The following is a 25,711-nucleotide window of genomic DNA, read 5'->3' as shown; positions in this document are numbered from 1 at the left end:
GGGACAAGAGGTTTATGATTGTCAAGAGCGGAGTAGGACTGCAAACGGCCATAGAATAAAACAGCTCTTAGATTCAAATTAGAATAAAGCGGGGGAGGTTGCACATTGTTTTATTGCAACACTATATAATACTCAAATACACATTTTATGAAGTCAAAGATTGATAAAATAATATTTAAAATATAGTTCGTTTTTCATCTGTGTACGATGCTGTTTCATTTTCTCTGATTGTCTGAACAAGATTTCTTTTTTAAAAAAAATCCCATTTGAGTTCCACTGGAAAAAAAGGCTTCTTGTGTCGAAGCCAGAGGATTGACGTCAATGGGTTTGACGTCAGCGGCTGCTCTCCCAAACCTGAATGTGTTTGTCTTTAGAAAGCACTCAGCGGCTCATCAATAAAGAGAGCAGCTAGAGCAGAGCAAAGGGGGAACGGGCGAGATTCAAGAACCTCTGAGGAAAAAGACAAAGGAATCTGAGTTTATTCCCCTAATATCTGCTTTGCACGTTGAAATTTTAAAAAAATTATTAATGTTGAATGTTTTAAAATAAGTTGATGTCGTAAACATAATTCCATCCAGATATCGTAGGGAACTGTTATTTTACGCTATCAATAAATATCAACGTAGTAATAGAAATAATTCAGCATATCCTTAAAGTTCATCTCTGGCTATAATAATTTGTCCTGATACCTCTATGGCCTGCCTCAATTTTATGTTTCATATTGCTGCTGTTTTAAGTGCGTTGGGACGTTTCTTACATTAGAGGCACTATAAAAAATGCGATTAGTTGTTACCGATTGCAGTATGATGACAGTCAAGTCTGTGTTCTGTATTTTATCAATGTATTTCCACTTGAAATCCCTGAACGATTAACTGTTGTCACGGTATGTTTTGTGAATTGTGGTGTATTAACACTTTAAATCGTTATGGTTCTCCTTGAATTTGCAAGGACAGCTTCCGCAAACAAGTAGTCTCGGTTAGCGTCGCTGAGATGCTTCCTAGTAGGAAATGAATTGCCGATTAGTTGGTGCCTTTCGACAGCATTGCCCTGTCTCTGATATTCGGTCACTGTTTAAAGAAGCACTAAACTGACCCTCCCCACTCCCCGAGAAAACGCAGAACATGAAAGCAAAGGGATTTAGTTGTCTTATGGTACCGCAGGACAGACACCGACTTCCATGATACCACATCAGCCCAAGCTTGAGACACTGTTGACATGAATCGTTTAATTATGTTTTAATCAATAGATAAAAGAGGGCGTGGCTGCAAATGATCAGCGGGGAATTGTATAATAATTTATTTCAAGGCGCAAAAAAATGTGCCTGTTTTGGTAACAGCATAGTTGCTCTGTGCAAACTGCAGTTTAAACACTGCTACCGCTGTGTATCTTGTTGGTATTTTGCTATTTTTGATTAACTCCAATCCAGACAATGGTTTAAGCAAAGTTCTTGGTCTGTTGGCAGAGGTCCATTCCAACGATAGCAATCGCGCAGTATGTGTGTTATCAATCCAGCAGTAATCTCAATACCATTAGGAGTCGGGTGTAGACGTCAATGCCTGGCGGTGGACGTGAGCGCGGTATACAACTGCTGTCAGTCTCTATGCAGAGCTTAGCCAACTTCCCAGCTCTGCCAGTCAGCATCTCTACCATGCCGCTGACACCCAAATTACAAGCTACTGTCCACTCAACAATCGAGAATAACCAGTTCACAATTCAAGATCCGTGTGACCTGAGGAGAGCGGTGATAACGGCACCGAGCATCCTTCAAGTCACATCGCTTCCTTGACCATTCACCGTCCGAGCGTAACGTTAAGAAAATGTTCTGCATGGGACTTCGGCTCTGCAAGGAAGCAGAGGGACTTTGTGCCAAGGACGCGGAACACCTTCAGTGGTACAGGCGGACGCTGAAAGAAAAGGACTCCGAGGCGCGAATATTGTCCGACGCTGCAAAATCCCGAAGAAGCCTTTACAAAGAGGGGTAAGCCAGTTTGGAGGAGATTCTCAAAGTCTGTGGAATAAGTGATACCCGACAAGAGAGACCCATTCCTCACAATCCCTGCGCCAACTGTTGATAGCGAGGAGCTTTTGCACCTCCCGGCTACTGACAGTGGCTCTGCGCTACCTTCTCCAGGCGCTTGGCCGATATTCCAGTGCACAGCGTACTCTGCTCGCTCTGCACCGGCGCTCCGTGCGGCAGCCAGGAGCTGGACCAGCTTTACAGCTGCAAAGAATCCTTGGTCGTCCCACCTGGCACAGGCAGGATGAGAGAGCACCCTTGGAACTCGGTCTCCGGATGCCTAACAAGTTTAGGCGACTCGGGGGCGGCCCCTCACCCAGCCGATGGGAGAAAATGAGAACAGAGTTTTTACGCACGTTTGCACTCCAAGTCATCTCGGGCACACGTGATCCGTTAGCTGCGATCCGCAACACACGGTCCTCCCCTCCCCTCCCCTCCGTCCGCGGGAAAGACGCGGGTGTCTTTTTTATCCCGGTGGCTGACTGTACCATCAAGTTTCTTGCCAGAGGCGCAAAGAGAGCGCCGCTGGGACTGATCGTAGACATCAGCTGGTAAACTGTGCCCATCGCTGGAAGGAGAGGAGGGGGTCGCCCTGCCTCGACCCGTGAGCGCACAGCCATTTCTGCCGGTCCCGCCGCCTCCTCCCCTTTCAGTAGAAAGTCCCTTCCTTCTCTGACTGCTCATTCGTGTCCATCCTTTGAGCTGTACGCCAGCCAGTCCCTCCCCAGAAAAAGAGGGCGAAGTAAGACAAGGCAACTCAAACAAAAAAAATCTTCGATGTCGAAGAAACGAAAAGCCCTTGAAGGATCCCTGGTCCCGGAGACGTCGCCAGCTTCGGGGGCGAAAGATCAAGGTAAGAATGGAAAGCACAAGGTGAATTTCTGGTCATTCAGTGAGGGTAGCCTCTGCCCAGCAATGCACAGCCTATGGAATTGCTCTATTGAGCAGCGAACCCGCGCTCTAATGCCAATGATGATTTGACCATGGCTTGGAAATGCTGCAAGGTTTGTGCAACTTTGTGCTTCTCACCAGCTTGTCGATGGCGAGTGATCACAGCTTCTCATGAATCCTCCTCATCGATTATCTTTTGAGAGGCAAAATACAGGAATAGTAGTGGAACAGTTTGGTATAAAGCTGGAGTTGATCACAATGCAGCCAGTGGCCTTGAACAGGGTAGGCACTTAATAAAAATCTCATTTTAGTTCATTTTCTGGCCATTTCTTGTGGGCTTTATCGCAGCTGACGTCAACTGTCCAGTGTGCGTCACTGAGTGGGGAAAGTAGGGCTAAACCACAGGGTTTGGAACAAAGGCTGGATTTCCCAAAGGGTCCAGTCTCCATCGCCCACTAGCTGCATTCTTCAGATAACGTTGCATCAACGTGCCTTTAAAATAGATTTATGTTTATTATACGTTAATTGGAAGCTGACCGTTTGAAGCTGAACGAGTCCAGCCCACGCAAAACCCAATGAGGGTCTTGTGGTGTAGTCTGCAGATTCGCCCCCCTAGCTAATTGCCTTCCTCAATCAAAAAGGGGCATAGCCTCTTGAAATACACAGCCAGAGATTATAAACTGAATTACGTACCAGCGGAACCAACATGAACAGCAAAAATTCCTTTTCAATGCTAGAAAAATAGACTTCATTCTTAGGACTAGTAAACAGCTCATTAGAAAATTGTTTTGTGATACATTTTTCCTCATTTCTACTGAATTAATAAGGGCCTACGTCATGTTTGGTGCAAATACAGAATTTCCCGATAGTTTTGTCTTTAGGAACATATTACCGTTTTAATAGTGCGGCACCATAGGGCCTTTCTAGCTGTTTCTGCTCTGACTGTATTTTACTTCTTCAGATTGGGATTATTTTACATTCAGTATGCACGTAAAATACATAAGGGTGTCATTTAGTAGGTTACACAGTATGGGATGTGACAGTCATTTGAGTGGTGTACTAAACTCATGGTGCTCTTTTATATTCTGAAAACATCTGCTGATAGATCAGGTTAGAGCAAAACATTCCAGGAGCTTCAGACCCTAGTTCAGTGACTCAGTATTTCCTTTCTCCATTTAAGAACAATTTTCTTGGTGAAATGTTTGTCTCTGCATATAAGTTCAACTTTTTCTGACATTTAAGAAAGACTAAGACTGGATAGCTTGCACTGCAGTGCAACATTATCCCAGGATAACCACTTTCTCTGGTATTTGCCTCGTTCTGATTATTCTAAAAGAAATATTCCAAATAGCTTTCAAGCTTTTGCAATGTCTGGACAATCCCAAATTAATTTTGGGAAAAGTTGAAAGCATATTTACTTTTGCAAGCCTTTGATTAATGTGTAGATTTTGTAATTCTTCCCCAAAACTCAGATTTTTAATAGAGAATGCAGCAGATTTTAGACAGAATATATCAAATTGAGAATGAAATGAGCTGCTTGTGGGCTGTCCAGATTTAATAACAAACACAGTGATGAACAGTGGATGGATGACAGCAAAGCAGAAGCAAGCATCAACAGCTTCTAAAGTGATTATGCAAAACACTACCTTCAATTTCCTATCACAAACTAGTGCGCTAGTGTTGCACACATAGCATTGTCACATATCCCTCACTGGCATTGAAGTATAAGCTATGGTTGAGAAGTGGTTTACAGGCTTTGTAATTAAGCGGTCTTGAACAATGGCAATTATTGACCAGCCATGGATGAATTTATATTGACACCATTTTAAACACATGAACTGATTTAAGTAGCTAAAACCCATTACACATCTTATTTACTTACTACACATGTATATTTATTTAACTACCGTCACTAATTTAAGAAGTCTGCTCATTGATCAAAAATGCATACATTTTGCTTTTTTTATCTACCCAATTTACACATACATGCACTGCAACTGAGTACTGAAATGACATGCTATTGATAATTGCCCCTCCTCTCCTTCACCATTCGCCATTCCTGTTTCCCTCTCTCACCTCATCTCCCTACTTTCCCATCACCTCCCTCTGGTTCTTCTTCCCCTCCCCTTTCTTTCATGGTCTTCTACCCTCTCTTATCAGATACCCACTTCTCCTGCCCCTTATATCTTCCACCAATCAACTTCCCAGCTCTTTACTTCACCCTCCCCTCTCCCGATTTCACCTGTCACCTACCACTGTGTACTTCCTGCTCCCCTCTCCCCACCTTCTTACTCTGACTTCTCATCTTTTTTTCCAATCCTGATGAAGGGTCTCCTCGGGGTCAGTATTGGGACCACTACTTTTCACATTGTTTGTCAAAGATTTAGGTAATGGAACTGATGGCTTTGTGGTAAAGTTTGCAAATGATACAAAGACAGGTGGTGCTGGGGAAGCAATGCGATCGCAGCAGGACTTAGACAAATTGGAAGAATGGGCAAGAAAGTGGCAGGTGGAATACAGTGTTGGGAAATGTATGATAATGCATTTTGGTAAAAGGAACAATTATGCAGACTATTATCTAAATGGGGAGAAGATTCAAACATCAGAGGTGTGGAGGGACTTAGGAATCCTCGTGCAAGACTCCCAGAAGGTTAACGTACAGGTTGAGCCCGTGGTAAAGAAGGCAAATGCAATGTTGGCAGATATTTCAAGGGGAATAGAATATAAAAGCAAGGAGATAATGTTGCAGCTTTATAAGACACTAGTCAGGTTGCACTTGGAGTATTGTCAACAGTTTTGGGCTCTGTATCTCAAAAGGAATGTGTTGTCATTGGAGAAAGTCCAGAGGAGGTTCACGAGAATGATTCTGGGAATGAAGGGGTTACACATATGAGAGGCATTTGGCAGCTTTGGGCCTGTACTCACAGGAATTTAGAAGGATGCAGGGGGATCTCATTGAAACCTACTGAATGGTGAAAGGACTATATAGGGTGGATATGGAGAGGATGTTTTCTATGGTGGTGGTAATCAGAACTAGAGGGCACAGCCTCAAAATTGAGGGGAAACCCTTTAGAACAGAGGGAAGGAGGAATTTTGTTGCCAGGGAGTAGTAAATCTGTGGAAGGCTCTGCCACAGACTGCGGTGGAGGTTAAGTCCATGCATATATTTAAGGTGGAAGTTGATCATTTCCAGATCGCTCAGGGCATCAAAGGATATGGCAAGAAAGCAAGTGTATAGGGTTGAATGGGATGCAGGATCAGCCATGATAGAATAGTGGAGCAGACTTGATGGGCTGAATGGCCTAATTCTGCTCCTCCGTCTTATGGTTTCATGGTCTTGGCCTGAAATGTCAACTATTTACTCTTTTTCATAGATGCTGCCTGGCCTGCTGAGTGCCTTCAGTATTTTGTGTGTGTTGCATGCACATTGATAATGATAATTACTGATCTTCTTTTGACCAGAAATATACTTATGCATGGACATAGTCATATGTGGTTAGTAGCTAATATATTGAAACACATGGCCTTTGAATATATTGCCTAATGGTCATCGTATAAAGTTTTTCCAGCTAACTTTGCTCTGCTACCTTGGATGTTCCAGTCCTCATTTTGCAGATTTGAGTGGAGATATACTATTGATAATATTATCAAATAGGTAATTAACACATTAACACATTATTATGGCTTTCCTGCACTTGCATTTTTAACATCTATTTATAAATGTCATACAAAAATAACATTAAGCATCCATCACACACAAAATGATGGTGGAACACAGCAGGCCAGGCAGCATCTATAGGGAGAAGCGCTGTTGACATTTCGGGCCAAAACCCTTCGTCAGGACTAACTGAAAGGAAAAATACTAAGAGATTTGAAAGTAGGAGGGGGAGGGGGAAATGCAAAATGATAGGAGAAGACCAGAGGGGGTGGGGTGAAGCTGAGAGCCGGAAAGGTGATTGGCAAAAGAGATACAGAGCTGGAGAAGGGAAAGGATCATGGGATGGGAGGCCTCGGGAGAAAGAAAGGGAGAGGGGAGCACCAGAGGGAGATGGAGAGCAGGCAGAGTGATGGACAGAGAGAGAGAGAAAAAAACAAACAACTAAATATGTCAGGGATGGGGTAAGAAGGGGAGGAGGGGCATTAACGGAATTTAGAGAAGTCAATGTTCATGCCATCAGGTTGGAGGCTACCCAGCCGGTATATAAGGTGTTGTTCCTCCAGTCTGAGTGTGGCTTCATCTTGACAGTGGAGGAGGCCATGGATAGACATATCAGAATGGGAATGGGACGTGGAATTAAAATGTGTGGCCACTGGGAGATCCTGCTTTCTCTGGCAGACAGAGCATAGGTGTTCAGCAAAACAGTCTCCCAGTCTGTGTCGGGTCTCACCAATATATAAAAGGCCACACCAGGAACACCGGACGCAGTATACCACACCAGCCGACTCACAGGTGAAGTGTCGCCTCACCTGGAAGGACTGTCTGGGGCCCTGAATAGTGGTGAGGGAGGAAGTGTAAGGGCAGGTAGAGCACTTGTTCCATTTACAAGGATAAGTGCCAGGAGGGAGATTGGTGGGAAGGGATGGGGGGGATGATCACCTTTCCAGCTCTTAGCTTCATCCAACCCCCCTCCGGTCTTCTCCTATCATTTCACATTTCCCCCTTCCCCTCCTACTTTCAAATCTCTTAGTATCTTTCCTTTCAGTTAGTCCTGATGAAGGGTCTCAGCCCAAAACGTCGACAGCGCTTCTCCCTATAGATGCTGCCTGGCCTGCTGTGTTCCACCAGCATTTTGTGTGTGTTGTTTGAATTTCCAGCATCTGCAGATTTCCTCGTGTTTGCCCATTAAGCATCCATGTTCTGTCAACGATAGTTTCTTGTCTGTTCCATCTTGCTCATCATAATGTGAAACAAATTATTAGTAATTTTGCTTGCCAAACTTTATGAATCTAATAAGTTTTAGTAATTCGGGTGGAAACAGTCACTTCAAGGAATTGTGTTTCTGTCTTGGTGTTATTGATACTGCATGAAGTTGTGTTTGGCCTTTCTTTGTCTCAGCAACATTTGTGTGGTGGATCAACTGGCTTGGTAGTTGCTGCCCCTGGCCCAAGAAAGCAGAAGTGTAAATTTCAAGACAAAAATAAAATACTTTATTTTGGCTTCAGATTGTGAATCCGATCGTTAGTGACCAAGATATAAATATTTACTTTGATTTTGCATGAATTGCTGTGTATTCTTTGAGGTGGCAAAAAAAAAGGATTTTTCAAAGGCTAATGCATCATATCTACCACAAGAAAAACTGCAGCTTGGTCATTTTAAAAAGTACCTTTTCTCTTGAAGGCCTATTATAAGGCTGTGCTCATCATCATTATGTGCCATGTCGTACGATGTGTGCAATCCTAGTTTATGACCGTGATTGTTCTTGTCCAATTCTTCGACACACGTGTTTTGCCATTGCTGCCTTCTGGGCAGTGTTTTTACAAGACGTGTGACCCCAGCCGTTATCAATACTCTTCAAAGTCAATCTGGCATCAGTGCATTGCATAACCAGGACTTGGAAAATGCACCAGCTGCCCATATGACTTTCCATTAGCTGCCCTCACCCCATGGCTTCACATGACCTGATCAGGGGATCAAGGGCTAAGCAGATGCTACACCTTGCCCAAGGGTGACCTCCAGGGTAACAGAGGGAAAGAGTACCTTACACCTCCTTAGGTAGAGACATATCTCCACCCCGCCACCTAAAAATCAGTACTGGCATATTTTTATTAACAATGCTAATTGTTTCAAACTGTCACCCCTATTCTGATTCTAAATATGCCAATATAATTCCCATTAATTCAATATCAAAAGAACTGCAGATGCTGGAAATCTGAAAGAAAAAGATAGAAAATGCTGAAAACACTCACCACGTCAGGAAGCATCTATGAAAAGTGAAGCAAATTTGTTTCAAGTCAAAGACCCTTCATAAGAACCAGAAAAGTGTTAAAATTCTCATCCTTGTGTACATGGCAGCAGGAACTACTTCAACACTAGTTCAAATTTCCATTTGTAATAAATGCAATACTATGTAATGAAACATTTCGTCCACTTTAAAATAAATTCATCAATAACATGTAACTCCAATTCATTCACAAACAAGAGAAAATCTGCAGATGCTGGAAATCCGAGTAACCCACACAAAATGCTGGAGGAACTCAGCGGGTCAGGCAGCATCTATGGAAAAGAATACAGTCGACGTTTCAGACCGAGACCCTTCAGTGGGACTGGAGAAAAAAAGACAATGAGTAGATTTAAAAGATGGGGGAGGGGAGAGAGAAATACAAGATGATAGGTGAAACCAGGAGGGGGAGGGATGAAGTAAAGATCTGGGAAGTAGATAGGTGTAAGATATACAGGGCTGGAGAAGGGGGAATCTGATAGGAGAGGACAGGAAGTCATTGGAGAAAGAAAAGGGGGAGGAGTACCAGAGGGAGGCGATGGGCAGGCAAGGAGATAAAGTAAGAGAGGGAAAAGGGGATGGGGAATGGTGAAGGGGGTGGGGGCAATAGAAGGAGAAATTGTTGTTCATGCCATCAGGTTAGAGGCTGCTCAGACGGAATATAAGGTATATTTCCTCCAACCTGAGGGTGGCATTGGATGAATGTATTGGAATGGGAATAGGAAGTGGAATTAAAATGGGTGATCCTCCCATCTTCCCGCCACCCTATCAGGGATAGGTTTCCTCTCATCCTCACACACCACCCCACCAGCCTCCGCATCCAGCATATAATTCTCCGTAACTTCCACCATCTCCAGCAGGATCCCACAACCGCATCGTTCTCTCCCCCACACTTTCTGTTTTCCGTAGAGATTGCTTCCTACACAACTCCCTTGTCTATTTGTCCTTCCCCACTGATCTCCATCCTTCAAAGCGGAACAAGTGCTACACCTGCCCCTACACCTCCTCCCTCACTACCACTGAGGACCCCACACAGTCCATCCAGGTGAGGTGACACTTCAGCTGTGAGTCTATTGGGGTCATAGTTTTGGTGCTCCCAGTGTGCTCCTCTACTGTTGTGATGAGGCCACACTGAGGTTGGAGGAACAATACCTTGTATTTCATCTGGGTAAACTCCAACCTGATGGTAAGAACATTGATTTCTCAAACTTCCGGTAATGCCCCCCCCCCCCCCTTCACCATTCCCCATCCCCTTTTCCCTCTGTCAACTTATCTCATTGCCTGCCCATCGCCTCCCTCTGGCGCTCCCCATCTTTTCTTTCTTCCATGGCCTTCTGTCCTCTCCTGTTAGATACCCCCCATTTTCTCCAGCCCTGTATCTCTTTCACCAATCTACTTTCCAGCTCTTTACTTCATCCCTCTCCCTCACAATTTTGCCCATCACCTTGTGATTGTCACTCCCCTCTCTCCCCCACGTTTTAAATCTACACTTCATCTTTTTTTCTCCAGTTCTGCTGAAGGGTCTCAGTCTGAAACATCGACTGTACGTTTTTCCATAGATGCTGCCTGGCCCTCTGAGTTCCTCCAGCATTTTGTGTGTGTAACTTCAATTCATAGAGGTTTTAGGACATGTGACCAAAGTTTATTCATTAAGTTTAAGGAGGCAGAGGCTGAAATGATAGGAATGGATTTCCAGTGCTTGGAGCCTAGTCAGTCTAAAGTCAGTAGCTTTTGTATATACAGTATCTAAATGGAGGAGATTTTTGCTCACCAAATACCAAGCAGAGTAACAGGCCTAGAGCGTATTAAGATGGTTGATATGAGGTGGATCTGAAGGTTATCAACCTGGCAAAAATTAGACTGAGAAGGCCATTTGCATGCTATTACAGTGATTAAAATTTCAGCTTTCTACCTTTTAAGTGCCCTAGACATCAAATGAGAATTTTTATTTCTATTTAGTGATGTTTCCTAATTAAGCATTATCAGGTAATGCAAAATGTTCTCCATGGATTTGCACAGGCTGATTCCATCATTGGAAGCCACCCTTTATTAAATTATTGCAGTGGCAAGAAGTGGGAAGTGGTATTCTTCAGTGCTGATATATTTTGCTTTCTACATGAGTGATTTGGATGCTGGGATTTAGGGCCATAGAACCATAGAACATTACAGCACAGAAACAGGCCTTTTGGTCCTTCTTGGCTGTGCCGAACCATTTTTCTGCCTAGTCCCACTGACCTGCACCTGGACCATATCCCTCCATACACCTCTCATCCACCTACCTGTCCAAGTTTTTCTTAAATGTTAAAAGTGAGCCCGCATTTACCACTTCACCTGGCAGCTCATTCCACCCTCTCACCACTCCCTGTGTGAAGAAGCCCCCCCCCCCATGTTCCCTTTAAACTTTTCCCCCTTCACCCTTAACTCATGTCCTCTGGTTTTTTCTCCCCTAGCCTCAGTGGAAAAAGCCTGCTTGCATTCACTCTATCTATACCCATCATAATTTTATACACCTCTATCAAATCTCCCCTCATTCTTCTGCGCTCCAGGGAATAAAGTCCTAACCTATTCAACCTTTCTCTGTAACTCAGTTTCTCCAGTCCCGGCAACATCCTTATAAACCTTCTCTGCACTCTTTCAAACTTATTAATATCCTTCCTGTAATTCGGTGACCAAAACTGCACACAATACTCCAAATTTGGCCTCACCAATGCCTTATACAACCTCACCATAATATTCCAACTCTTATACTCAATACTTTGATTTATAAAGGCCAACGTACCAAAAGCTCTCTTTACTACCCCATCTACCTGTGACGCCACTTTTAGGGAATTTTATAGCTGTATTCCTCTATTCTACTGCACTCCTCAGTGCCCTACCATTTACTCTGTATGTTCAACCTTGGTTTTTCCTTCCAAAGTGCAATACGTCACACTTGTCTGTAATAAACTCCATCTGTCATTTTTCAGCCCATTTTTCCAGCTGGTCCAAATCCCTCTGCAAGCTTTGAAAACCTTCCTCACTGTCCACTACACCTCCATTCTTTGTATCATCAGCAAGTTTGCTGATCCAATTTACCACATTATCATCCAGTTCATTGATATAGATTAGAAATAGCAATGGACCCAGCACTGATCCCTGTGGCATACCACTAGTCACAGGCCTCCACTCGGAGAAGCAATCCTTCACTACCACTCTCTGACTTCTCCCATTGAGCCAATGTCTAATCCAATTTACTACCTCACCATGTATACCTAGCGACTGAATCTTCCTAACTAACCTCCCATGCAGGACCTTGTCAAAGGCCTTACTGAAGTTCATGTATACAACGTCCAGTGCCTTCCCTTCATCCACTTTCCTGGTAACCTCCTCGAAAAACTCTAATAGAATCGTTAAACATGACCTACACCACGCACAAAGCTGTGTTGACTCTCCCTAATAAGTCCCTGTCTATCTAAATACTTGTAGATTCTATCTTTTAGTATTCCTTCCAACAATTTACCTACTATTGACATCAAACTTACCGGCCTATAATTTCCCGGATTACTTTCGGAGCCTTTTTTAAACAACGGAACAACATGAGCTATCCTCCAATCCTCCGGCACCTCACACGTAGATACCGACATTTTAAATATATCTGCCAGGGCCCCTGCAATTTCAACACTAGTCTCCTTCAAGGTCCAAGGGAATACCCTGTCAGGTCCTGGGGATTTATCTACTCTGATTTGCCTCAAGATAGCAAGCACCTCCTCCTCTTCAATCTGTATAGGTTCCATGACCTCACTACTTGTTTGCCTTATTTCCATTGACTCCATGCCAGTTTCCTTAGTAAATACAGATGCAAAAAACCCATTTAAGATCTCCCCCATTTCTTTTGGTTCTATACATAGCCGACCACTCTGATCTTCAAGAGGATCAATTATATCCCTTACTATGCTTTTGCTCTTAATATATCTGTAGAAGCTCTTTGGATTATCCTCAACCTTGACTGCCAAAGCTATCTCATGTCTTCTTTTAGTCCTCTTGATTTCTTTCTTAAGTATTTTTTGCACTTTTTATACTCCTCAAGTACCTTATTTGCTCCCTGTTTCCTATGCATGTCATACATCTCTCTCTTTTTCTTTATCAGAGTTCGAATATCCCTAGAGAACCAAGGTTCCTTATCCTTATTCACTTTGCCTTTAATCCTGACAGGAACATACAAACTCTGCACTCTCAAGATTTCTCCTTTGAAGGCCTTCCACTTACCAACGACATCCTTGCCAGAGAACAACCTGTCCCAATCCACGCTTTTTAGATCCTTTCTCATTTCTTCAAATTTGGCCTTTTTCCAGTTTAGAACCTCAACCCGAGGACCAGATCTATCTTTATCCATGACCAAGTTGAAACTAATGGTGTTATGATCACTGGAACCAATGTGTTCCCCTACACACACTTCTGTCACCTGTCCTAACTCATTTCCTAATAGGAGATCTAATATTGCATCCTCTCTAGTTGGTACCTCTAAATATTGGTTTAGAAAACTTTCCTGAACACATTTTACAAACTCTAACCCATCTAGACCTTTAACAGTATGGGAGTCTCAATCAATATGTGGAAAATTAAAATCCCCTACTATCACAACTTTATGTTTCCTGCTATCTCTCTGAGAATTTAAAGTAGATTATCAAAATTTTCTAAGGGCACCAAATTAGATGGAATAGTTGATACCAAGGAACATTCAACATTCAAAGTGAAAGAAGATGTTTGCCAATCTGCAGAATTTGCATGTATTTATCAAATTAATTTCAATGGGTGAAGTATGGGATGAGCACTTTATAAGACTGATAACAAAGTCAAAGACTGCTCAGAAAACAAGGATCTAAATAGGACAAAATGTGTGGGTGCAGATGTCCAAATAATTTGAACATGAGTAATGCTGCCTAATAAGGTTTAAACATTCAGTCAAAAATCTGGCATTCATCTACCCCAGAGCAGAATGCAAAGGTGGAAAAGTTGGGTGTAGATGCACCAGCAGTCAGAAGTGTAGATAATATGTTTTTATTTGAATGGCCTTGGACATTAAGGAAGCATCAAGTGGAAAATGAACTGTGATAAAGAGGTTTAGAAGAATAGGTCTCCATTCTCTTGAGTAGGGAAGAATAAAGTGATCTCTTTAAATCTGTAAAATATTAAGATACTTGATGCTGAAAGATTGGTCAGAGTCCACTGCTACAGTCCCCACTCTGAGGGTAAGAAATCAGCTATTCAAATCTGAGAGAAATTTCATTCAGTAAGTTGTGAGTTTCTGGAATTCACTATCTCAGGAGAGCCATGGGTGCTCAGCGGTTGACTATGTTCAAGACTGAGTCTGATAGAATATATTAGAACAAAGGGAATCAAGCAACATGGGGATAAAACAGGAAAGGGAAATGATAAAACATCAGCTATGTTCTCGTTGAATAACAGTGTGGCCTCAGGAGGCTTATGGCCTACTCTATCCTAACTACATTTTGTTTTTGTGTTCTTCCATCAACTCAAATCACTCTAGTAGTGAAATTCTGGTTTGAAAGTTGCAAAACATGCTGCACCAGCACTGGGGGAAAACCCTTTCAAACTCTACAAAAATGATAACATAAATTAATGTAATTGCCATCAAGAAAATCATAGGCTTAAGAATTCCCTGTTAGTAGAGGAGGTTATGGAAATGAACTGATGAAGGGGAGCTGCTGAGATGGAAGAAGAAGCTAAATTACAATATGATGAAGAAGGGTGTGGTGAACTACATATACCTGTCTGGACATGCCCCCCCCCCCCCCCCCCCCCGCTGACTGCTCCTGTGGCTCCTCCCATGGACCCTGGTATAAAGGCGATTGGAGACACAGCCCCGGCCTCAGTCTCCAGGATGTAGTGTGGTGGTCATTTGCTGCTTGTTCTGTCTTCCAGCCAATAAAAGCCTATATCCCGCCTCACGTCTCCGAGAGATATTGATGGTGCATCAAAGGGAATATTTGGCTGAGATAGTGAAATGGCGGGATGTTCGTGGAGCATCATTGGTTGAAGAGTTTCATTCCTTCTGAGTACCATCTCGCTCACGGTGTCAGGACATGCACAGAGAACTGGAGGGATGGAGATAGTAAGAAATTGTTTGCATGCCACGTTTCATTTTGAAGGGAAAGAAGCCATGTTTGGTGCATTGTCCTGTGCAACATCATGCATGTCATAATGATGCCATACTTCCTAGAGTAGAAGTTTTCGTAAAGACTGATCTTTGTGATGGGTAAAATGAATTGATAATGTTTTATTTAAAATTACATTTCATTATTTTTTAAAGTTGATTTACTTTAGAGGAATTTGTTACCTAAGGAAAAATATATATGAAAGGTAAAAATTGTTTGTTTGTATGTCTGAAGGATATGCATTGCTGTTCGAGCCTTAGTTCATCTTCATCAACTTCGTGAGGATGCTGAACCTGTGGTCAAAAATGCATTGACTGCCTCCGTATCCTACTTTGAGATACCTTATCCCTCAATCTAATAAGCCTTCCTGTTTTTGGTGCTGTAAGAAGATATTGCTAGCAGCATCTTCTTGGGATTCTCTCTGAAATGTGAGAGTCATTCCAGCTGTTAAGAATTTCAAATCATTTTGTTTGCCTTGTGTTAGTGGGAATGAAGGGCCATTCTTTAGCCTCTGGACTTCTGCACAGTTCACAGGATATTTGCACAGAAACTATAGCAGCCTAGTTGCAGTCAGGACCGTTTATACTACAATTTTGATAAAGATTTTACTATCAGCATTTCCTTCTATTATTATATTGTTCATAATTCATATCTTGTTTTGCTTTCTGTATACAATCACCATAATGGGGTGCATCATAGTGAATGCTGCAAGATGTTAAATGGGAAATAGCTTTCCTATCATAGTAATAGAACAAGGAGAGTACAAAGATATTTTCAGACAGAACAATTAGAGGAACTTGTGAATGAATATAAACATGATTCTTTTAGCCTAGGAAGCCCATAAAAATGAGGTGGTGAAAGATTAAGTGTGATGGAAAGATATTTATACTGTCCACAGTCACATCTACCATCACCTTTTATAGATAAAAATATTAAAACAAAATGAATGATTCCAGAAACCACCAATCACTTGTAAGCATGAAAGCTGTAATAGTCGTTGGTGGTGCAGTGAGAATTGTTGCACGCAATGTGCACCTGAGAACATGAAATCATGCTGGTATTTTACAAATTAAACAACATTCAAAGCCAGTCTATTAGATTGAGGCCTTGTTATCTCCTATGCATCAGTACCAGGTGCTTTCCATGAGTAAATCAACACAGTAATAATGTGAATTTTCCTGATGTGTGTTTTTTTCTGCTGTCACTAAATAAAAGCCTTAATGCCAGAATGCCTTGAATGCCCAAAAATGTTCACTATATATGTCATGTCCTCTCCTGGTCATATTGGTGGATTGTCAACTCGGAAATGTGAATTCTGGTGCTGCAGCAGGAACTTGTAGCATTGAATTCAGTATGTTTTGACAGTGAAGGTATTAAATAAGATATTTTAAAGATACACAGGACTGATATCTGAGTTACGAAGCATCGCTATCAATAGATGTTGGGGTTTTAATTTAGGAAAGAGGTGATTCAAATACTCTCATAACAGATGCAAAGAAGATGCTTTCATTTGTAGGAGAATTTGAAACCGGAGTTAATAATCAGTCCTGATGAAGGATCTCAGCTCGAAACATCGACTGTTCACTCTTTTCCATAGACTCTGCCTGGCCTGCTGAATTCCTCCAGCATTTTTTTGTGTGTTGCTTCAAATTTCCAATATCTGCAGATTTTCTCATGTTTATTATAAATATAAGAAATCGTCCTTGGACTGATGAGAATGTGAAATTTGCTACAACATGGGAATTATTGAAATAAATAGCGGATCTGGAATGCATTATCTCGACTGTTTTGCTCACTACGGTTTCAAGCATTCAGGTTTGGAGTTGCCAGAAATGGCTAGGAGTGGAAATTAAACTATATCACTACTTCAACAAGTTAGGAACTACAAATAAATTGGAGATATCAATTATCTTGAAAATTAATATTTGGAGGATGTAATCATCAAAAGCATTGTATGAAGACACTATTATCTGCACTAGGTGTCTGTGCTGATTTTGTTCATTTACAGTCAATCAAAAGAACACAGCAATATATACCGGATGAATTCCTCCATTAATAACTTTTGGGAAGTAATGTACAGTTTTATAGTACTGTAGTAAAATTAGTTCTGTATTAAATTTAAATACATAATTTATTACTCATTTTGCCTTTTTATAACTCTTTATTTCCATGAAAATTCTGCTAATTGGTGCGGCCAATTAATTGCGTCAAAATATACTGGTCCCGGTGTGTCCCAATTAACGGGAATCCATTGTACTTGTACTCTGAGGTCCCGCTGTTCTACAGCACTCTGCAGGGCCCTGCTATTCAGTGTGTTTTGGAAAGTTGAAGCATAAAAGGAACTTCGGCTCTGCCAAAGTAATTTGATCAATAGTTTAAATTTGTTGGGTTGTTTACTTCTGCAAAAAACTTACTTTTAAAAATGATAATTAAAACTAGCAAAGGTCCTGGAAATTTGATAACCAGAGAATCAGAGTTAATTCAACCAAAAGAGCTTGACTTGTGTACAAGTTGGATGTGTGAAATCCTCCTGCACTCTTATGGCTGACTTAGAGCAACATTTATATATCCATATTAAAGTTAGCTAAATACTCTAATGCTGATGAGTGACATCTTCTTATGTGGCTTCTAAGCTGATCTGAATTGTTACAGATATAATTTCAGACTTCCTAAAATGTCATTTATGCCATGCCCTTTCAGATCAAATGTAGGCACAGTCAGAAAGCTTTAGTGCAGAATAGAATAGAGGGATAGTGCAGTGTTTATTCCAAGTGATGGTTTCATTCTACACTTCCTCCAAATTCAACAGATAACATTTGGAAAGGGGGGGAGGAAAAAAAAGAAAATGCTGAAGATGCTCAGCTGGCCAGGCAGCATCTGTGGACAAGGAAGCAGAGTCAACCTCCAATCCCCTCTTGAAGAATAAGACCATAAGACATAGGAGCAGAGTTATGCTATTCAGCCCTTCGAGTCTCCTCCACCATTCAATCATGGCTGATTTTTTTTTTCTCTCAACCCCACTCTCTTGCCTTCTCCCCGTAACCTTTGATGGCCTTACTACCCAAGACCTGATCAACCTGTGAGGCCCTATGATGGTGGGGCCAACCACGGATATTGTGGTACACAAGCCAGGGCAGTACGATTGGGAGAGCAAACTGGTGCCCATACAGCAGGATCCCCTTTTCCATGCAGCTGATGACTCCAAAGGGATGCAGAGACTGATTCAGTTTCGCACCAGCAGTGTCACAGGAGTTGCCAGTCAGCGTTGAACTCAACATAAGACTGCCTTAGGGATCCCAGCTCTGGATTTCTCCTCGGCATTTACTTCTGAAGCCATCCCCATGAGTGAGTACAGCTGCAAGACAGTAGAAGTTTGTGATCAGAATTTTCCTTTTCTTTTAGAATAGCTGCCAACCACGGCCGACGAGTCCCACCTGCCAGAAAACCTATCAATGTCTGCTATAAATGTACCCAAATACTTGGCCTCCACAGCCATCCGTGGCAGCGAGTTTCACAGATTTGCCATCCTCTGTCTAAAGAAATTCCTCCTCATCTCTGTTCTAAAGGGACATTCTTGTATTCTGAGACCGTGCCCTCTCAGCATAAACTTCCCCAATGTAGGAATGGTCATCATTCTTATTGAAACATACTTGAGTTTCACGAGGATTGACAGGATGGATACCGTGTTGTTATTTCACCTGCTGAAATCTAAAATCAAGGTGTAAATTAGCAAAAGAAGGGATTGCCTAGTGCAGAGGTGGATAAAGAGGAATTTCTTCTCTCAGAGGACTGTGACCTTTTGACTATCCTTGAAGGTAACAGAAGAGCCATTGGACGTTTTCAAGATGCATTCGATGGACATTTGAAATACGGGAGGGTCAAAGGGTATGGGGAAGAGAATAAGAGAACTGTGTTCAAGTTCAAATTTATTGTTGAGGCTGATGTTAGATCGACTATGATCTTACTAAATGACAGAGCAGATTCAAGGGACCGACAAGACTCTTCCTGCTCTGAACTCTCACAAACACCATGTGCACTATGTGTTTAGTCTAGTCTTAAAGGGAGGCAGTGTAGTAAAAAGAATAAACAAACTGCAGCAGGAACTCAATGGGTCACAACTATGAGGCAAAGAGGTAGTTGACATTTTGGATTGAGTCTTTGCATCAGGACTGAGAATGTAGAGGGGCGACAGCTGGCATAAAGAAGTGAGGGGAGCTGGCAGGCAGTATGGAACCAGGCGCAGAGATTGTTGATGGACGGGCGATCTCTCCCATCATTCCACCCAATTCCCTGCTTCGCTCCTCTTTTTCAACACTTTAAACTGACTGTCTGCCCTCAACGCTGTCAGTTCTGACGCAGGGGCTTTGTCTAAGTCTGTCTGCTACCCCTTTGCCTCCACGACTGCTGCGTTCCTCCAGCAACTGTTTATTTTTGCCCAGACCCTAGCAGATGCAGTTTCTCATATCTGCGGTGTATAGTGGTTTGATAAACGGTGCTTGTGGCTCTTTCCTGGACAGGGTAGAGGTCTGTGGTTGGAAGTGCCCACGGAGGATACCTCGGAGGAAGCGTGGGCATAGATCAGGATTACACGTGTGTTTAAGGAAATGGGGTTTTAAACTCCCTATTCCAACTATCTTGCTGGTGAACGTGCAGTCTCTGGTGAATAAGATCGATGATCTCAGAGCCAGGGTGCTGAATCAGAGGGGGCATTAGGACTACATGTGTCCTTTGTTTCACAGAATCCTTCCATACCAGATGCAGCGATTCAGATCGACGGGTTTACTATACACCGTCAGGACAGATCTACAGAGTCTCTCAGAAGCAGAGGTGGAGGAGTAATGCTCATGATCAACTCTTATTGGTGCACAAATATATCAGTGCTGTCCCAATTCCGCTCACCAGACCTGGAATATCTAGCAGTAAAGTGTTGTCATTTTTACCAACCACAGGAGATCTCTGGTGTCATTTTGATAGTGGTATACATTCCACCTCAGGCCAATGTCAATCAGGCTTTAGATGATCCAAGCAATGGGATCAACATGCATGAAACAGCGCACCCTAACACCTTCGCCATCATTTTGGGAGATTTTAACAAGGCTAGTCTGAAAAATTCATTAAGTAATTACCATCAAAAGATCACTTGCAATACCAGGGGAAACAACACACTGGGCCATTGCTACACCACTATCAAGAATGCCTACTGTGCTATTCCACACCCTCACTTCGGGAAGTCTGATCACATGGCTGTACTTCTACTCCCTGAGTATCGGCAGAGACTGAAGACTGCAGCACCAGCAGTGAGGACCAAGAAGATACGGACAAGGGAAGCACAGGAGCGCCTACAGGACTGCTTTGACTCGGTGGACTGGACTGTATTCAGGGATTCATCTTTGAATCTGGACGAGTATGCTGCAGTTGTTACCGACTTCATTGAAACCTGTGTGGATGAGTGTGTGCCTGCAAAGACTTACTGTAGAACCCAGGCCTGTAGCAGTGATGCACCAACAATAACTCTCTGAGACGTGAGGTGAGATATCGGCTTTTATTGACTGGAAGAAGGAACAAGCAGTAGTTGACCACCATACTACATCCTGGAGACTGAGGGCAGGGCTCAGGCCTCAATCACCTTTATACTGGGGTCTGTGGAAGGAGCCACGGTCAGTGGGAGGGGCCACAGGAGCAGTCAGCGGGGGGGCGTGTCCAGACAGGTATATGTAGTTCACCACATTCACCCCCCCCCCTTTGTTTTAAAAGAGAGTCTCCATGGGGCGAAGTTTCTTACAAGTATATTTACAGGTTAAGTCTATCAGGTGGTCAAATCTGTCGCTGCGATCTCCGTAGCACTGGCTGTGATTGCACAGGTGCCGGTGGTGATGATTGCACAGGTGCCGGTGGTGGTGATTGCACAGGTGCCGGTGGTGGTGATTGCACAGGTGTCGGTGGTGGTGATTGCACAGGTGCCGGTGGTGATGATTGCACAGGTGCCGGTGGTGATTGCACCGGAGACGGTGGTGGTGATTGCACAGGTGCCGGAGGTGGTGATTGCACAGGTGCCGGAGGTGGTGATGGCACAGGTGCCGGTGGTGGTGATTGCACAGGTGCCGGTGGTGGTGATTGCACAGGTGCCGGTGGTGGTGATTGCACAGGTGCCGGTGTGATTGCACAGGTGCCGGTGGTGGTGATTGCACAGGTGCCGGTGGTGGTGATTGCACAGGTGCCGGTGTGATTGCACAGGTGCCGGTGGTGGTGATTGCACAGGTGCCGGTGCTGATTGCACCGGAGACGGTGGTTCTGTTGGTTCCGGCCTGACTGGAGGTGTCAGCCCACTAGGCATCAGTGATCCCTCATGCGTGTGTGAGGCGCCTGGTATGGGAGTGTCGTGAGGAGTCTGTGTAGGGCTCGGTGTGCGCGGTGTCACCTCGGGTACAGGGTTCATAGTTACCGTGGAGTGTTCGGGGTAGTGGTTTGCTGCTCCTGCGGGCGCCAGGTCGCGGATGGAGACCGTGTCCTCCCGCCCATCAGGTAAGACCACGTAAGCATACTAGGGGTTCGCATGTAGAAGGTGAACCTTCTCGACCAGCGGGGAGTATTTATTGCTCCTCACATGTTTCCGGAGCAGCACTGGCCCTGGGGATGTCAGCCAAGCTGTTAGGGTGGTCCCAGTGGCAGACTTCCTGGGAAAAGAAAAGAGGCGCTCGTGAGGGGTGGCATTGGTGGACGTACATAACAGGGAGTGGATGGAGTGGAGTGCCTCGGGGAGGACCTCCTGCCATCGAGAGACCGGCAACCCTTTTGACTTAAGGGCTAGAAGTGTGGCCTTCCACACTGTGGCATTCTCCCTCTCCACCTGTCCATTTCCCCGGGGATTATAACTCGTGGTCCGACTAGTAGCAATGCCCCTAGCCAGCAGGTACTGGCGCAGCTCGTCACTCATAAAGGAGGACCCTCTATCACTGTGGATAAAGCAGGGATATCCAAACAGAGTGAAGAGCTGGCGCAGGGCTTTTATGACGGACGTGGTAGTGGTGTTGGGGCAGGGGATGGCAAAGGGGAACCGCGAGTACTCGTCGATAATGTTGAGAAAGTAGACATTGCGGTCGGTGGAGGGAAGGGGGCCCTTAAAGTCAACACTCAGTCACTCAAAGGGGCGGGTGGCCTTGATAAGTTGTGCCTTTTCAGGACGGTTGAAGTGCGGTTTGCACTCAGCGCAGACTTGGCAGTCCCTGGTCATTGTCCTGATGTCCTCCAGGGAGTATGGCAGGTTCTGGGCTTTCGAGAAGCCGTTTCAGCGACAGGTTACTATCGATGCAATGCTCCTCAGACAGGATGAAGAGGTCAATACTCCCCAATGCCATTAGGCTTTACAATTCAACCGCCAGGACTTAAGAACTTTTTAAAAGCTATTATTAATGCTTTTTGAGATAGTGATTTAGATGCATATCATATTTTTTTACTGAGTTAAGTATTGTATGTTATTAGTTTTGCTACAACAAGTGTATGGGACATTGGAAAAAAGTTGAATTTCCCCATGGGGATGAATAAAGTATCTATCTATCTATCTCTCTATCTATCTATCTATCTATCTATCTATCTGTCTATCTATCTATCTAAAATCGGGTGACCCCCGGGTGGCAAAGATGTGCATGGAGGGCGTATAGCTGGTGGAGCTGTGCGCTGGCACACACTCCCCGGGATAGGGCATCAGGGGGCTCATTGAGCCTTCCAGGCCGGTACAGGATATCATAGTTGTAGGTGGAGAGTTCTATTCTCCACCGCAAAATTTTGTCATTTTTGATTTTGCCCGGCTGTTGGTTGCTGAACATGAACGTAACTGAGCGCTGGTCAGTCAGCAAGGTGAACCTTTTGCCGGCGAGATAGTGCCTCCAGTGCCTAATAGCTTCCACTATGGCCTGGGCTTCTTTCTCCACCACGGAGTGCCGAATTTCAGAGCCTTGAAGGGTACGAGAAAAGAATGCGACTGGCTTGCCTGCCTGATTGAGGGGAGCAGCAAGCACGAAATCGGAGGCATCACTCTCTACTTGGAAGGGAATGGTCTCATCCACCGCATGCATCGTTGCTTTGGCAATATCCCCTTTAATGCGGCTGAAGGCCGCGCAGGCCTCGGCAGAGAGGGGAAAAGTGGTAGACTTGACCAGGGGGCGGGCCTAGTCTGCGTAATGGGGGACCCATTGGGCGTAATAGGAAAAGAAGCCCAGGCACCGTTTGAGGGCTCTGAGGGTGGTGGGAAGAGGGAGTTCTAACAGGGGGCGCATACGGTCGGGATCAGGGCCAATGACCACGTTCTCCACGACATACCCAAGGATAGTGAGTCGGGTGGTTCCGAACACACACTTGTCCCTATTATAAGTAAGGTTCAGGGCTTTGGCCACTTGGAAAAATCGTTGGAGGTTGGCGTTGTGATCCGGCCAGTCGTGACCACAGATGGTGATGTTATCCAGATAGGGAAATGTGGCCTTCAGTTGGCACTGGTCCACCATCCGGTCCATTTCCCTCTGGAAGACCGAGACACCATTTGTGACACCGAAGGGGACGTGCAGGAAGTGATAGAGCCTACCGCCCACCTCGAAGGCGGTCCTCTGGGCGGATGGGGAGCTGGTGATAAGCGGATTTCAGATCTATTGTCGAGTACACCTTGTACTGAGCTATCTGGTTGACCATATCCGCGATGCGGGGTGGGGGTACGCGTCAAGCTGCGTGAACCTATTGATGGTTTGACTACAGTCCACGACCATCCTATTTTTCTGCCCGGTCTGAACAACAACCACCTGGGCCCTCCAAGGACTTGTGCTTGGCTCAATGATCCCCTCCCTGAGCAGCTGCTGCACCTCTGACTGAATGAAGGCCCTGTCCCCCTCGCTGTACCTCCTGCTTTTAGTTGCCACAGGTTTACAGTCGGGGGTCATGTTGGCGAACAGCAGTGGGGGAGGGATCTTGAGGGTGGAGAGGCTGCAAGTGGTGTCAGTAGCACAGCTGTCGGTATGGTGCTGGGTGGGATGTGTGGTTCGGTGTGTGTGTGGTCAGTAGCGGGGTATATGACGAAGTCTCACAAAACTGAGGATTCCTGACAGTGAGTGGTGGGAGGGGTCCGTCATATGCCGTAGTCACACTTTCGAGATGGCTGTGGAAGTCCAGCCCCAACAGCACAGGCACACACACAGTTGAGGCATGACCAGTAGCGCAAAGTCCCGATATTCTGTGCCCTGCACCACCAATGTCGCTACACAACCCACCCGGATGTCTGTGGAATGCGACCCAGAAGCCAAGGTGACCCTCTGGCTTACCGGCCATGTCACGAGTCCACAGCGTTGTACCGTGTCCGGGTCAATAAAACTCTCAGTGCTGCCCGTGTCAAACAGGCAGCTAGTCCTGTGCCCCTCCACCAGGATGTCCATCATTGACCTTGCAAGCTGGTGTGGGGCGCTTTGGTTGAGGGTTACGGAGGCCAGAGTTGAACTGCCGTCTTGGTGCCCGGTAAGCACCGGTGGGTAGGGGGCGGGGCATGTTGGCGCCGACAAAGATGGCTGCCCCCATCTGGGCAGGCAAGATGGCGGCCCCCATGCCTTGCACGAGGCGGGCAGGCAAGATGGCGGCGACCAAGATGGCGGCCCCCATGCCTCACATGCAGTGCTGCCCGACCCCGCTCGTGGTTCAGACTTACAGATCCTGGCGAAATGGCCCTTCTTCCCGCAGTTGGAGCAGGTAGCTTCTCGGGCCGGGCAGCGTTTTCGGGGGTGCTTTTCGAGTCCGCAGAAGTAACACTGCACGGGCTTGCGACTGGCAGCAGCTGTGGTCGGGTTCGGGGAGTTCGTGGACTCGTGACTGGCAGTGGCATTGGCGAATTCACTCGCGGGTGGCGGGGTCTGAGGTTTCCACGGAACCGGCGGGGGATCGCGCGACTGGACAGCGTCAGCATTGTGCAGAGCAGCCTCCAGCGTGTCGGCTGTCTCGATCGCCGAGCGTAAGGTAAGATCGGCCTTTTCCAGCAGCCGCTGGCGCACGTACACTGACCTGATCCCTGTAACAAAGGCGTCTCATACGAGGAGCTCCGCATGCTGTTCCGCCGTGAGAGCTTTACAGTCGCAAGTTCGCACGAGTGTCTGTAGGGCTCGGAGAAACTTGGAGGTCGACTCTCCAGCCCGCTGTCTTCGCGTAGCTAAACGATGTCTTGCGTAGACGGTGTTCACCGGCCGCAGGTACTGTCTTTTGAGGGCATCCAGTGCCCCAAGCTTGGTAGGTCGGCAGGTCCCTGAAAAGTGAGTAAACTTTCGGGGTGACCCTCGAGAGGAGAATTCTGTGCATAATAGCGGGCTCAGTCACACTAACCTCCTCCAAGTATGATTGGAAGCATGCAAGCCAGAGTTCAAAGGCAAGAGCTGCTTCAGGGGCTTGGGGGTCCAAATCCAATTTTTCCGGACGTAAAATACTTTCCATGTTTTAAAACTTCCAGTCAATAAAATTGATGCACCATCAATAACTCTCTGAGACGTGAGGTGAGATATCGGCTTTTATTGACTGGAAGAAGGAACAAGCAGTAGTTGACCACCATACTACATCCTGGAGACTGAGGGCAGGGCTCAGGCCTCAATCGCCTTTATACCAGGGTCTGTGGGAGGAGCCACGGTCAGTGGGAGGGGCCACAGGAGCAGTCAGCAGGGGGCATGTCCAGACAGGTATATGTAGTTCACCAC

General features: G+C 45.1%; 1 protein-coding gene across 1 annotated transcript in view; it reads left to right on the top strand.

Moving 5' to 3' along the window:
• The first annotated feature begins 1,426 nt into the window (after positions 1 to 1,426).
• pde10a (phosphodiesterase 10A) overlaps positions 1,427 to 25,711 on the top strand; it is a 443,486-nt gene continuing 419,201 nt past the window's right edge. The window contains exon 1 of the mRNA XM_073051085.1: positions 1,427 to 2,870. Coding sequence (XP_072907186.1) covers positions 2,795 to 2,870 — 76 coding nt within the window. The 5' untranslated portion in view covers positions 1,427 to 2,794. The remainder of the gene's footprint in view (positions 2,871 to 25,711) is intronic.

The sequence above is a fragment of the Hemitrygon akajei genome, chromosome 7 (genome assembly GCF_048418815.1).
Source record: "Hemitrygon akajei chromosome 7, sHemAka1.3, whole genome shotgun sequence".
Lineage (NCBI taxonomy): Eukaryota > Metazoa > Chordata > Chondrichthyes > Myliobatiformes > Dasyatidae > Hemitrygon > Hemitrygon akajei.
This window is presented reverse-complemented; position numbering and strand designations above follow the sequence as displayed.